Source organism: Microtus oregoni, unplaced genomic scaffold, assembly GCF_018167655.1.
Source record: "Microtus oregoni isolate MIOR12 unplaced genomic scaffold, Mior012 000007F_ref0000211, whole genome shotgun sequence".
Lineage (NCBI taxonomy): Eukaryota > Metazoa > Chordata > Mammalia > Rodentia > Cricetidae > Microtus > Microtus oregoni.
The window spans coordinates 13,097,021-13,109,861 of record NW_024543066.1 but is presented as its reverse complement, the minus strand read 5'-3'; the positions used below and the strand labels follow the sequence as shown (position 1 = coordinate 13,109,861).

At 45.0% G+C, this 12,841-nt stretch overlaps 1 protein-coding gene across 2 annotated transcripts in view; it reads right to left on the bottom strand.

Moving 5' to 3' along the window:
* Positions 1-5,014: 5,014 nt before the first annotated feature.
* Mcu (mitochondrial calcium uniporter) overlaps positions 5,015-12,841 on the bottom strand; it is a 160,480-nt gene continuing 152,653 nt past the window's right edge. Inside the window, exons 6-8 of one of the 2 annotated variants that reach the window (XM_041656291.1) lie at positions 12,059-12,262; positions 8,767-8,883; positions 5,015-6,826 (exon numbers count right to left, since the gene is read on the bottom strand). In XM_041656291.1, the coding sequence (XP_041512225.1) occupies positions 6,749-6,826; positions 8,767-8,883; positions 12,059-12,262 (399 nt within the window). In that variant the 3' untranslated portion in view covers positions 5,015-6,748. The remainder of the gene's footprint in view (positions 6,827-8,766; positions 8,884-12,058; positions 12,263-12,841) is intronic. The other variant, XM_041656292.1, reaches the window with a different exon arrangement.

The window sequence follows — 12,841 nt, the reverse complement described above, 5'->3', positions numbered from 1 at the left end:
TGTCCCTGGTGCTTTGGCTGCTCTTGGTTAACCTATTCCTCATGCTGGGTTGCCTTGCCCAGCCTGAATACAGGGAAAGATGCTTAGTCTTGTGGCAGCTTGATATGCTGTGACTTACTGATGCCCAGGAGAGCCTGTCCCTTTCTGAATGAATATAGAGGAGGGGTGGATTGGGAGGGGCAGAGGGGTGGAGGGAGGAGAGAGTGAGAGAGTAGGAGAAGAGGAGAGAGGGAGAGGTTTTGGTTGGGATGTAAAATACATAACTTCTTCTTCTTCTTCTTCTTCTTCTTCTTCTTCTTCTTCTTCTTCTTCTTCTTCTTGTTCTCCTTCTCCTTCTCCTCCTCCTCTTCTTCCTCCTCCTCTTTCTCCTTCTGATCCTCCTCCCCTCCTCCTCTTCCTCCTTCTCATCCTCCTCCTTCTTATCTCTATTTTAAACAGATCTGAGGTAGACACATTTTCTTTCCCAATCCAACTTCTAAAGCCCCAAAGCCAGAAGCTTCCGGTTAACTTTACTTTTCCCAAATTATTGTGGCTTCTGTCTTCTAAGGACACATTTCAAGATGAGTGCTTACTACGGGCCAGGGCAAGGCTAATTACTAGATTGTGATCATAAACAAGTGGTCCCGCAGGAGTTGCAGGTAAACAAGGGATTGCGTGGATCTCAGCGTGCAGTTAGTTACTCTTTCACATGAGGACTCAGGCAACTGACCACTAGCTTCCTACGCCCTGGTTTGATGGCGGTGATGGATGGCCATGGGACTCTCAGGGCAGGGCAATGCTTTTAACAGAAAAAAAACAAGCCTCACTGTTTCCTGTCCCCGAGAAGTCATCTGAGTGCTTCATGTGTGTTTCAAAAAAAAAAACAAAGGACGTGTGCATGAGATAAACCCAAGATTGATTGCTGGAGTCAAGGACTTTCACCAGATAGCACTTTGTTCTATAAACAAGAATCCCCGGGAGGGCAGGATTCTCTCTCATTCACCCACATTGTGGATTGGGAAAGAAATTCATTTCCCTGTTTTTATCGTAAAAAAAAAAATTAATTTGCATCCTGACCACAGTCTCCCCTCCCTCCTCTCCTTATGTCTCTTTTTTCTCTTTTAGTTGACCTGCCTTAAAAATGATTAAAATTTTTAAATACACACAAAAGTCAGAGGAAAACTGCTGAACACCCAGCTGCAAAGCTAACATTTTATCAGTTTTATTTTGTTCATATTCCACTATGCACTCCTAAGATATAGTCTTCCTTATTTATGTAACCATGAGGTAGATGTGACTACAGCTATGAAAAGCAGGAATAATTCTTCCATATCTGATACCCTGTCCATGTTTAACTTTCCCAATAGCTTCAAATGATCCTTTTTATTGCCAGTTTGGGTCAATAAGAATTTTACCATATACTGCATTGTGCGGTGTCACTTAAATTTTGCATCATCCGTTCTTCATCCTCTGTGCTCTTTGCTGACCATCGGATTATACAATGTTCCGTATTCCAGATTTGATTGATTGCTTCTTTATTGTGTCTTTTAGCCTCCCCTGCCCACAGCTAATGTTATTAAGAATTAAACCCCCAAATATGCTGGTGACATGGAAGGAACTTAGCACCCCTCAGCCAAGGGGAAGGTAAACCAGTTTGCTGTTCTGAGACACAGAACATGGAGACAACATATAAATGGTACCTGAGATGGGGCAATGAGCGAGATTGCCCAAGGGAAGAGTGTCCCAGAATGGGGCACGGTGGGAAGTTAACAGGAAATACGTGAGTGTAGGAAGTAGACTCAGCAAAGAAGACCAAGGAATTGGAGACTAGAGGAGGGAGAGTCAAGAGCTGAGTCACAGGGGCCCAGAGGGTTGAAGGAGATGGCCCTGTTTAGCATGCGCCACACTTACAAAGTGTTTGCAAATGATGGGTAAACGGGAATTTGTAAAGCAGGTAACTTTACATTTAGTAATGATCTCAAGGAAATAACCCAAAAGGTGCTTTGTGGAAGACACGGTGTGTGGCTTGTTTGGGAGAAGAGAGAAGAGCAGTGGTACTGAAGAAAATCAGTAGCATTTATATCATTCCCCTGTAAAGGTCAGGGGGCATTGAGCAAGGGGGGCCGGAGGCATGTAAGAGCCAGAGGAAGGGGTGTGGGGCTTCAAAATGCCATCTAGATTCGACACAACAGTTCCAATCATGAACTGACCATCGTGGTTACCTGAACTCACCTGCACAAGACTGGCCCTGTTAACACTGTCCCAGGTGGGGGAGAGGCTCATGAGACACCACCCTTTGCACTGAACTATTGGTTACTGATAGATTCTGGGAAAGAGGCAGTCACTGTCCTTAGTAGCAGACACACTGCTGAGCCCACCGGACTCTAATGGGTGGCTCCGTGGTCACACAGATGGCCCCGGTCAAACTACTCGGTGGGTCCCAAAATAAAACGTACAGGCATGAACTAAGAAAGAGTTGCATGGGGAGCTGGGAGAGAGTTGGGGGTATAGTTAGTAGACACTGTGTGCACGTGTGAAATTGTCAGTCAACACATTTCATAAAAAAATGGAAAGAGGGGGGGCTGGAGAGATGGCTCAGTGGTTAAGAGTACTGCCTGCTCTTCCAAAGGTCCTGAGTTCAATTCCCAGCAACCACATGGTGGCTCACAACCATCTGTAATGAGGTCTGGTGGTGCCCTCTTCTGGCATGCAGACATATACACAGACAGAATATTGTATATGTAACAAATAAATAAATATTTAAATTTTTTTTTTAAAAAATGGAAAGAGTTGGGGTGAAAGTGAGTCCCAAAACCTAAACAGTTTCCCTTTTCTGTGAACCCTTCTAGATGAAATTTAAAAGGCCGGGTGGTGGTGGTGCCCACTTTTAATCGATGAAATTTAAAATCCAGCCTCTTTATACTTGTATTTGAAGGCTTCCATCTACAAGCAGGCCACCGGATTTCTCTCACACTGGCCCCAGGCTGCTGCTCACCCGTTCCATACTCAGCCCTTCAGCTGATCCAATGTTGGACTCTGGGACCCACTGGAGTCATGGGTAGAGCTCCCTCCTCTTCACGTTCGTTCTCCAGAGCTACGGTTCATCTGGTCGACAGTCTCAACAGAATCAGCAGCGGTCCTTGTTGGACACCGACTGCCGGCTGTACAGAAATCTGAGAACTTGCATCTCTAGCAGCTTCTGGGAGGTGAAGATGATCTCTGAGGCCCCTCTGCTAGTCTAGCGAGAAGTTCCCTCAGCCAACTGCACTGCCCCACTCAGCGATAGATCAATGCCAGCCAGCCTGGCTCTAGTGGAAATCCACAGCTTCACAACGTCACAAAGTCTTCCCAACACAAAGTCACCCCAAGAACAGTTTCTAAGTGTTTAGTTTGGTGGCTTTAAGTTGATCCCTTTGTGCAGCCATCACTACCGCCTATCTCCAGAACGTTATTTTCCCAAACGAAAACTTCTTAAAGACTCTTAAACAATTTTCCTCATTCTCCAATCTCCCTGCAAAATCGCTTATATTACTGTGAATTTGATTGGATATTTCACACATGTAGAATCATAAAGTGTTCTTTCTCTTATGATTTTTTATTTATCATATTATCATCAAAGTCCATCCATGTTACAGCATGTCAGAATTTCCATCTTTCATGGCTGAGGAGCATCCATTATTCAGGCCACATCCATCCCTCCGTTTCTGGGACCCTCGGCTGCCACTCTGTATAAACAGTAGTGTGCTGGCGTCCACTTGCATTGCTTCCGCTCTCTGGCCAAGCTGAATAACACGGTCATGATTGGAATCCTCAAATCCCTTCTGACACAGGCCTAGAAGTGGATTGCTGAAATCATGCAGCCTCTTGTCTGTTGCTTTTAATAAACACCTACTTCTTTTTTCTTCTCATATTTACATGTATGTGTCTGTGTGGGTTTATGTGCATCGTGTGCCTGCAGGTGCCTGGGGAGGCCAGAGAGCATCGGATCCCTTGGAGCTGTTGCCACAGGCAGTTGTAGATACAGGTGCTGGGAACTGAACCCTGAACCTTTGGAAGAGCAGCAAATGCTCTTATCCGCTCAGCCATGTCTCCAGCCCCAAAGATCTACTTCTTATGGGATAATCTGTAAAGCACCATGTAGTAGGGCCAATACATTATCACAATGTTTCCCATACAACCCCACATCTTACAGATAATACGGGCATTTCAGAAAGAATAACTATTGCCTGCTTCCCATGGAGAAGCCCAACCATAACTTGTTCTTCATCTGTCTCAGATCCCCCAGGTAGAGAAGACGAGACCGGTGCATACAGTGGCCCCACATTTCCATCCTTCCTTTACATCCACTTACCTCGGCTGTGTCCAGTGAGATCTGTAAGCTGCAGGGAGACGCTCTCTGGGCAGCAGCTACTTCTTCACAGAGCAGCCACAGACCATGCTGTGTTGATGCCCCCCCATGACAATTTCCTATTTAGTGAGCAATCATTATAAATTTGATTCAACTTCTGAAAATAATGGGTATTTGATTTATCTTTGAACTGCTTTCTGGAGTACCAGGTAATCACGGCAGAATGATAGAAAAGTGATCTTTTTCCTTCCCTGTATATCAAAGCAGTTTCAATGCTGCTTTATACTGACCTCAGAGGTGACTTGATTGGTGCCTTGGTGGCTCTGGAAAATTGGGAATACAATGTCCAATAACATAAGAGAAGAATTAGTGATGTGCAGGCTGAGGAAGAAAGCTTAATTTGATATTGCTATTTTCTCTAAAATTTACTTTTATTTATTTTGTTGTTTATTTTTGAGACAGGACCTTACTCTGCAGCTCTGGCTGGCCTGGAACCTGCTGGTCTAGAACTCACAGAGTCTAGAACTCCACCTGCTTCTGCTTCCTGAGTGATGCTGGGTTAAATGTGTGCGCCACCACACCCAGCCTATACAAAATCTAACTTTAGACAGAAAAAAATCTTCCCAGCTACGATCCCAGGAAAGTCAGTTTCTTTCTGGTTTTGTTTTAAAGAACAAGAGGCTAGGATTCAAAAATTGAATAAGTATTTATTGTTCCAGAAGGTACATTGCTTTTTATACATATTTCATAAATGATACAGGATTGTACATGTGTTCGACATTTTGCTCGCCCCCCCCCCCCTTGCCTCCCACACCACCCAGAGGACTCACTCATTGCACTGTGCCTTTCCTTCTTAAGAACCCTGCACACAAACAGGATGAGCGGTTTAAAAATAATCCACACAACAAAAAGAAATGAGGGAGAGGCTGAACAACAGGAAGGAAGTAGGAGGCTGGGACTGAGACATGCATCCTCTCGCTCGCTCGCTTGCTCGCTCTGTCATGCCGGTGGAGGGTGGTGGCAGAAGCGGCAGCCCCGGCTGGCCTTCAACCTCTGCAAGGCACCTGGAGTCTGGGTTTGTCACTTCAAGGTTTTCTTTCATACACAATGCCCCACGAGGAGGGATGAAACGTGTGAAGGAAACAGGAGCCAAAAGCCAATCAGCTGTGCAGCAAAGCCCCCTGTCATTCTTGCTGTCCTGCCCCCGGGACAGTTAAAAACAGGACAGTAGAGAGAGATTTCGTGGGCTTTTCGAGTGCAGGTGCCATCTGGAAACACGGTAGAAAACATTCTGCAGAGTATAAGATTAATTCTTCTGTCTCTCGGTTTAAGACAAAAAGAAACAGGGTGGAGAAGGTAGGCTAAAGGAAGCCATAGAAAGATACTCCTGTATAAAGATAATGGCACCCTTTGAGATCCGCCCTTGGTTTTCAGCAACTGGAGTGGAGTTGGGAGGGCTCACAATGGTGAGGAAGGTGTGTCTTAGATTAGCCAAGGTTATCCCGGCTCTGACTCAGCCCCAGAGCCATGATGTTTAGCTGATTTGTAAACCTTACATCCTCCTCGCTTGGTAACACAGATGAGCCTGGTGTGGAGGAAGTGGGGGGCTACCAATGGGAGCGGTATACAAAGGAGGGGATCTTTTTCTCCTCTGAAGGCTAATTAGTAAAAAAATAAAACAAAATACAATTAAAACCTCATGCAGTATTGCCAGTGATCTCTAGATAGCCATTCAGAACCCTGGGAGATAGACGTGAAAACTCAAGACGACATAATCCAACTGTCAATCACCAAACAGTACTAAATTGATTTCAATGATTACTTGGATAAAAGTAGTGTAACCAGCAGGTATACATAAGTAGGTAGCTGGTCAGAAAAGGGACCTGGGGTGGAGAAATTCCTGGTAACTTCACAGAGACTGGTTCCAGCTTAAGATGAAGGTTAGCCTTACTGGCTCAGACTCTGCCAACCATAATTCATAAGGATTTGCTTTCTTATATAGTTATTTATTCCTATGTCAAAAATAAGAAACTTTAAATTAAAAAAAAAGCAAAAAACAAAACTAGAGCCGAGTAGGGTGCTGGTGTGTTAGTGTTTTGCAGACCTTGCAAAGATGCAAGAAACGAACACCCCAACATCACCCTTGTTTCATTCTCTCAGCTGTGACTGCTTCATTCTCATCTGGAAACGAGATGCTTATGACAAGATTCACTAAGCCCTTTGCACTTGTATTTCACGATGCCTGATCCTCAGAATTTAACGTCCCTTTCTTCCTTAAGATCCTTTTTGTGTTTTGTTTTAGAATTAAAGGTAAAAACCCTCTCCCCCACATGGCCCCCGCTTCCACCTGCAATGCTTGGATTAAAAAGGCATGAGTTAGAAACAGGCATTCTCTCTGCCGGGATTCACGCTCTGTGCAGATCAATCCTTTTCTCCAATCTGTCGGAGGGGCAGATGTACTTGCAATGGGTCTCTCAGTCTCTTAAGGTCCATTTCTGCCTAAAATAGAGACAACAAGTGAGGAGGGGTGGCCAGTGACACTTGCAGCAACATCCCTGCCTGCGGAGAGAGGGAACAGCCTCTCCGTTATGACTTTAATCAGATCCTCTCAGGGACTCTGAAGATCAGAAGACAAATGTCTTTAGCCCAAGGCAGTTGTCTATCCTCCCAGAAAAGCAGAATGGGCAGGTGGTATGAAGACCCCAGCCTAAGAGTCCAGGGACCATGTCAGACATCCGTGAGAGCGTTCCTCCATAAACCTTTAGGAGGATCCAAAACCCTTAATCTCTGCCATTTAAACTTTGCTCATTCAATATCTATTTAAATATTTTACTCAGTCAGCGAATTTGTTGTTGCTGTTACTTTTGTTGTTTGAGATAGGCCTTTCTATGTAGCCCTGGCTGCCCTAGAACTCACTGTGTAGACCACGCTGCCCTTAAACTCAAGAGTTCCACCTGCCTCGGCCTTCAGAGTGCTCGTATTAAAAGCGTGTGCCATCATGTTCTGCTTGCCTTTGCTGACTTTTGAGACAGTCTCACTCTGTAGCCTAGGTGAGCCTCAAACTCACAGCAGTCTTCCTACCTCAGTGCTAGGACTACAGGCGTGAGTCTTCCCAGCTGCTAGAGCAGCGTTAAAAGGATGTGCAATCAACTGAGGCATCTTCAAAGCATCTCACGTGCTTGGATCGCATCCTTAAGAGTTGTATTAATTAGCTGTGGGGAGGGGCTGATGCACCTGTATTCGTACTGGCTCTGGAGATGACGGACCAGTACTGCCCTTGGCTTAGAATGACTACATTCAGCAACAGTAGGCAGCGTGTGCTTAGGTCAAGGTGGGAAGATGGATGGCACCTATTAAAGGCACAATCTCACCAACACACACACACACACTAGAGCTGGGCAGCCAAACACTACAGAGGATGGAAGGCCTTCTGGGGACGACTGAAAACCTCTGAAATCACTAGACTCCATGGGGAAAACAAAGATTTATTCTCCAAAATCAAAGGAAGTGCAGGAATTTGAAAGAGGGGCAGTATGTGTGGAAAGCATGAGTGTGTTTAAAAAATGTCCTCTAGAAGGTTCTCTGGCATACACCTGGCCTAGGCCGCCCAGTCTTTTCTCCTTACCATAAGGTTTTCACTTTTGTGTTGTTGTTTCCATCCCAGTTTAGTTGGAAAGTCTCTGGGTCAATTATTGCAGAGAGATTAAAAGAAGAAAAAAACTAAACCAAACAAACAAGCAAACAAAAAACACCCAGATGACTCTAGCTGGGGGGGGAAGAAAACCCAGGCAATTCTGAATAACCAAGAATGAAAAAAAATAGCCCTAAAAATCCCAGCATTTGTGTCAACAGGATCATTGGGACTCGCCATCTTTTCATCCGCTGAGGTGTGAAAACTAGAGGTGGCATCGTGGCACACTGGGGTCAACCCGGGAGGCTGAGCTAGGGGGTCACTGGAGGCAGAGACCAGCCTCAGGCACACATCCAGACAGCAGTGGTCGGGGAGCAGCTCAGCTGGCAGAGCACTTGTCTAGCATGTGCAAGGCCCGGATCTCAATCCTCAGCATCTCATAAACCTGACGTATAATCAGTCCTAGCCCTTGGAAGATGAAGGCAGGAGGACCAGAAGTTCAAGTCATACTAACTGCTATCTACTGAGTTAGTGAGTTCAAGGACAGCCTAGGTTACAGAAGACACTGCCTTAAAACAAACAACAAACAGAAAATGTCCTGCTAACAAGAAACCAACCCCCTCAAAAAAAAAAAAAAAAACAAAAACCCAGTTAAGTGTACATTGCTAAAGGTTTTGTTAACAACCTTTACCCAGGATACAGTGGCTGGATCCCTCCTTCAAGCTGCCCATATGAAGGACCATGATCATGGATACTAATGATGCTGTTTAAGATGGGGCTGGGCTCGTGTGATTTTTCTAGAATTTACCTGAGCAATTGCATCCTTGAGTTGATTGTATTTCTCTAGATCGAAACGTGACTTTTTGGCTCCTTTATGGAAAAATAATAAGTATTGTCTGTCTCTGGCTTCTGGATAAACATATTCCTAGAAAACAAAGGAAAAATGAGCCTATTAGTCCCCACTAGAAGTTTTTTTGTTTTTTTTTTGTTTGTTTGTTTGTTTTTTTTTTTTGAGACAGGGTTTCTCTGGGTAGCCCTCGAACTCAGAGATCTGCTTGTCCTGCCTCCCAAGTGTTGGGATTAAAGGTGTGTGCCACCACCTGACCAACATTATAAAGACATTTATTAACTGTTAGTTAATTATTAATATTGATCAGACTCAACACAATATGTATTCATAAAGACAGACCAACATGCTGTGTTACATATTTAGTTATTTCTTAAACATTTGTTTGCCTTTTGTGTTTTGAGATCACATTCCCTATGTTTCCTGGGATGGCCTGGATTCTGGACTCAAGTCATCCTCCTGCCTCATCCATCCCAGCAGCTGGGGCTACAGACACTCGGCACTGTGTCAGTATCTGATGGTTCTTTTGTAGCCAGAGTCTATTCGTTTCTTACTGTTACGTGGTATTACTCTGTAGCCCACATCATGGTGTGTATCGTCTGTTCCACCACTGCTAAGCTGGGATGTGCTAGCTGGCCTGGACTGAATTTTATTATTTCAAGGAATTTGTCATCACGGAGCACGAACGTAGCATATTACTGTAATAATTTAGAGGAAGACGCTGTTTAACAGTCATTTTGCTCATGCTAATTAGAGCCGATGGTTAGGAAAACCAATATTTAGCACAAGAAATTACGCGCATTTAATTCAGCTAATGTTTCTGGCCAGAGGTGTGACCAAACTGTTTATTACTGCTATGTCACAACTTGTCACTTGGGGGCAGTCACAATATTCTGGAAGTCCAGTGGAGCATCTAACACACAGGACGGACGTGGTATTAGAGATACAACGACATGGTAATGAAGAAAGCACTGCCACCGTGTTCCGGACTAACACCGCAGTAATGTGAAGCCCAGTGAACGTGCACAGAGGAGCGCTCAGCAGCAGTACTCACCTCCCCAACAGGCTAGCCCTGCCAGCCCAAGCTGGACCAGGATGGCCTTGGACTTACAGCCATCTCCTGCCTCTGCTACCCAGGTGCTAGAATTCAGGTGTGCGGCACATGCCTAGCTTCTTCAATACTTCTGTTATTATTCTAGATCCAGATTATTTAGTTTTCAAAAATAACTACACATAAACGAAGTCTGCAGAGGGAACATGGGGATTTATAGGAAAGAGCAGCTTGGGGGCAGAACACAGTTGGGTTCAGTTCCAGGACCTACTGTTTCCAGCAGGTAACTCATATCCTAATGAGCCTGACTTCCTCATCTGCAGGGTGGATATGCATCTGCAGAATCGAGACTAAATCAATGAATGCAGATGTATTTGTGCTATCAGATGTAAGATGCATGACACGTGATGCACCTCGGGGAAAGGCGCATGGTTGTTTCCACAGCTGTGAGAAGGCAGCTTAATCTTTTCATAATCAAAGAAATGCAAAGTCCATAGGGAAATGCCTTTTTTTTCTTTTTTTACAATTTGACTGACTGGCAAGAATACAACAAATACCGTTTATGAATTCAAGGTATAACTGAAAAGTTCTTGCATGTGCCCAAAGGTTGACTCTCATTTCTTTCATTTGTTACAAGGTAAGGGAGTAAAATGTGAGTGGCAGCCTGCTGGCATTGTGGTTACATTTGTAACCCCAGCACCTGGGAGGCCCAGGCGGGAAGACCTAAACTTTGGGCCACACTGAATTACAAAGTGAGAACCTGTCCCTCAGAGCAAACAAACCACACCCTCCCACTTAAACAAACCCAAATAAAGATGATACAATAGTCTCCTCTGAAGGAAAAGACACCGAATAAATAATAATATGGAGCAGTGGTTCAGGAGAAAAGGGAGACACTGCTCTGTAGGAAAATGACCAAAAGTTCATGAAAGGTAAGAATTAAGGAAACCTTGAAATATGACAGGAGAGAGCAGGGAGAACTTTCCAGACTGCAGAATGGTGTGAGGAGAGGAATGGAGGGCATCCTCGGGACCAGAACACAGAGCAAACCCTGAGCTGAGAGACATCTAAGGATGAACAGTAATCAGTTATGAAAGCCCAGTCTGGGCAGGAAGGAGAGGGAAACTGAGGCAGGCTGCATCCAGAGAGGCAGCAGGGTAGGATGACGTGGTTGCCAGCTCTGTGCACTCAGGATTGCGGCAGACCGTGGGTGAGCATTCAGAGGACATGGACACTTCACTTGCCCCCCTCTACCAGGGATGCTTGGGAGGCTGAGAAAGGTTACATAGAATCCCTAGGCTTTTGTTTCCCCACACATGCCTAGGTTCATGATCACTTACTGATCTAACAACAGGAGGAAAATGCCTAGTTCAAAAGCAGTTATGTAAAAATTCATGAAGCAACCCGTAGCCTGCTTCACACCAAGAGAACATGGAGAGCCTTGTGTGTCTCAGCGGCTTCAAATGTTTCTTATTCAAGGCAGTGTTGGTTAGATGTGGTACAACAGACATAATGACCAGAGCTGACAGGGGCTCAGTGGTGGAGTATGTGTCTAGCTTTTATGAGGTACTGGGTTCAAACACCGGCACCACATTTTAAAAAGCCATAATCCATCATACTTCTCAAAATGACACCATGGATTTCCATGACACTTGAACCAGCACTGGCTGGTTCTAGATACTAGCATTCACTAAGGTGGCAGCCTTGGTTGATAAATAGACTAAGGATAAAGTGACAGAGTTCTTACTGTTTACCTTTTACAAAGTCAAAACATCCTTTAACATACACAGAAGTAGCTTAGAGTTTACTTTATGCATTCATTGATCATAAGGAATTCTCCATTCTAAAAATTCAATAAAAAGTTGTATGGAATAAATTTATATGTGAAATATTTACATAAATATATGGAAAAATCAAGCCATTATGGCTGAAGAGGTAGGTCAGTGGCAGTGTGTATGAAGTCTTAGCATCGTAAAACTAGTGTTATAAATAAATAAATATCAAATGAGGTGAGCACATCCCTAGGGCGGCACATTCTTCTGCAGTCGTTCATCTTATTACAATGTTAATTCTGGAAGCATCTATGCATGTGATTCATAGCAGCCAAGGCCGTGCCACACATCCCTCTCCATCCTCAGTGCCTACGACAGCGCTAGCACAGAACTGAGGACTGGCCTTGGAAGCCCCGTTCCTGTTCCTCACCTGGCGTGTCATCACGAAGTACGCGTACATGGCCATGGCACTTCCGTAGGTGATGAAATAGGTGACCGGCTCCATGATGTCCCAGGAGTATTCCCACCAGGTAAGCCGGGCCAAGATGCCAAACTGTGTGGCCATGTAGGCCAGGCCTCCCCATAGCACCAGCGTCGTCCTCTTCTCGGCTTTCCTGCTGATTTCGATTCGTACCTGGCGGGCACACGTGGACAACCTTAAGGCGCTTGCTTTGGCAACAACTTACAGTTCTTTTCAGCTGCTCTGCGCCCACAAGGGTACAGGGCTTATCAACAGCCTGGAGCCAGCACCAGCAGACAAAACAGACTGTCTACGGGGACAGCCGAGATTTCTGTGTGCTTTTGACAAGTTGGTGGGAATACAAGCGTGAGTTTCACCAGCTCCTCACCCGGCTGCCAGGCTAACTTTTGAAGGAGGAAACTAAAAGCTGCCATGTCCTCTTACTGATGTGTCAGACTCCATCCATTCTCAGTTTTAGGTCAAGTTTCTACCAGGGCAGAACGAGAGAGTGAGCCAGCACAGACTGGATTCTGAGCAAACGTGATCAGGGCGAGATCTGCAGAATTGCACTAGCTGTCTCATCTAGAAGGTCTACAGGCTGAGCGAGGGATACAGGTGACAACACTGCACGATTGTGGAGCATGGTACATAACATGTGGTAACAACTGTCCTTGGGAGAGCAAAGGCACAACATCGAGAGGACTTGTTCCTTCCTTCAAATCCAATTACCCAATTCCTTAAAATAAAGATATG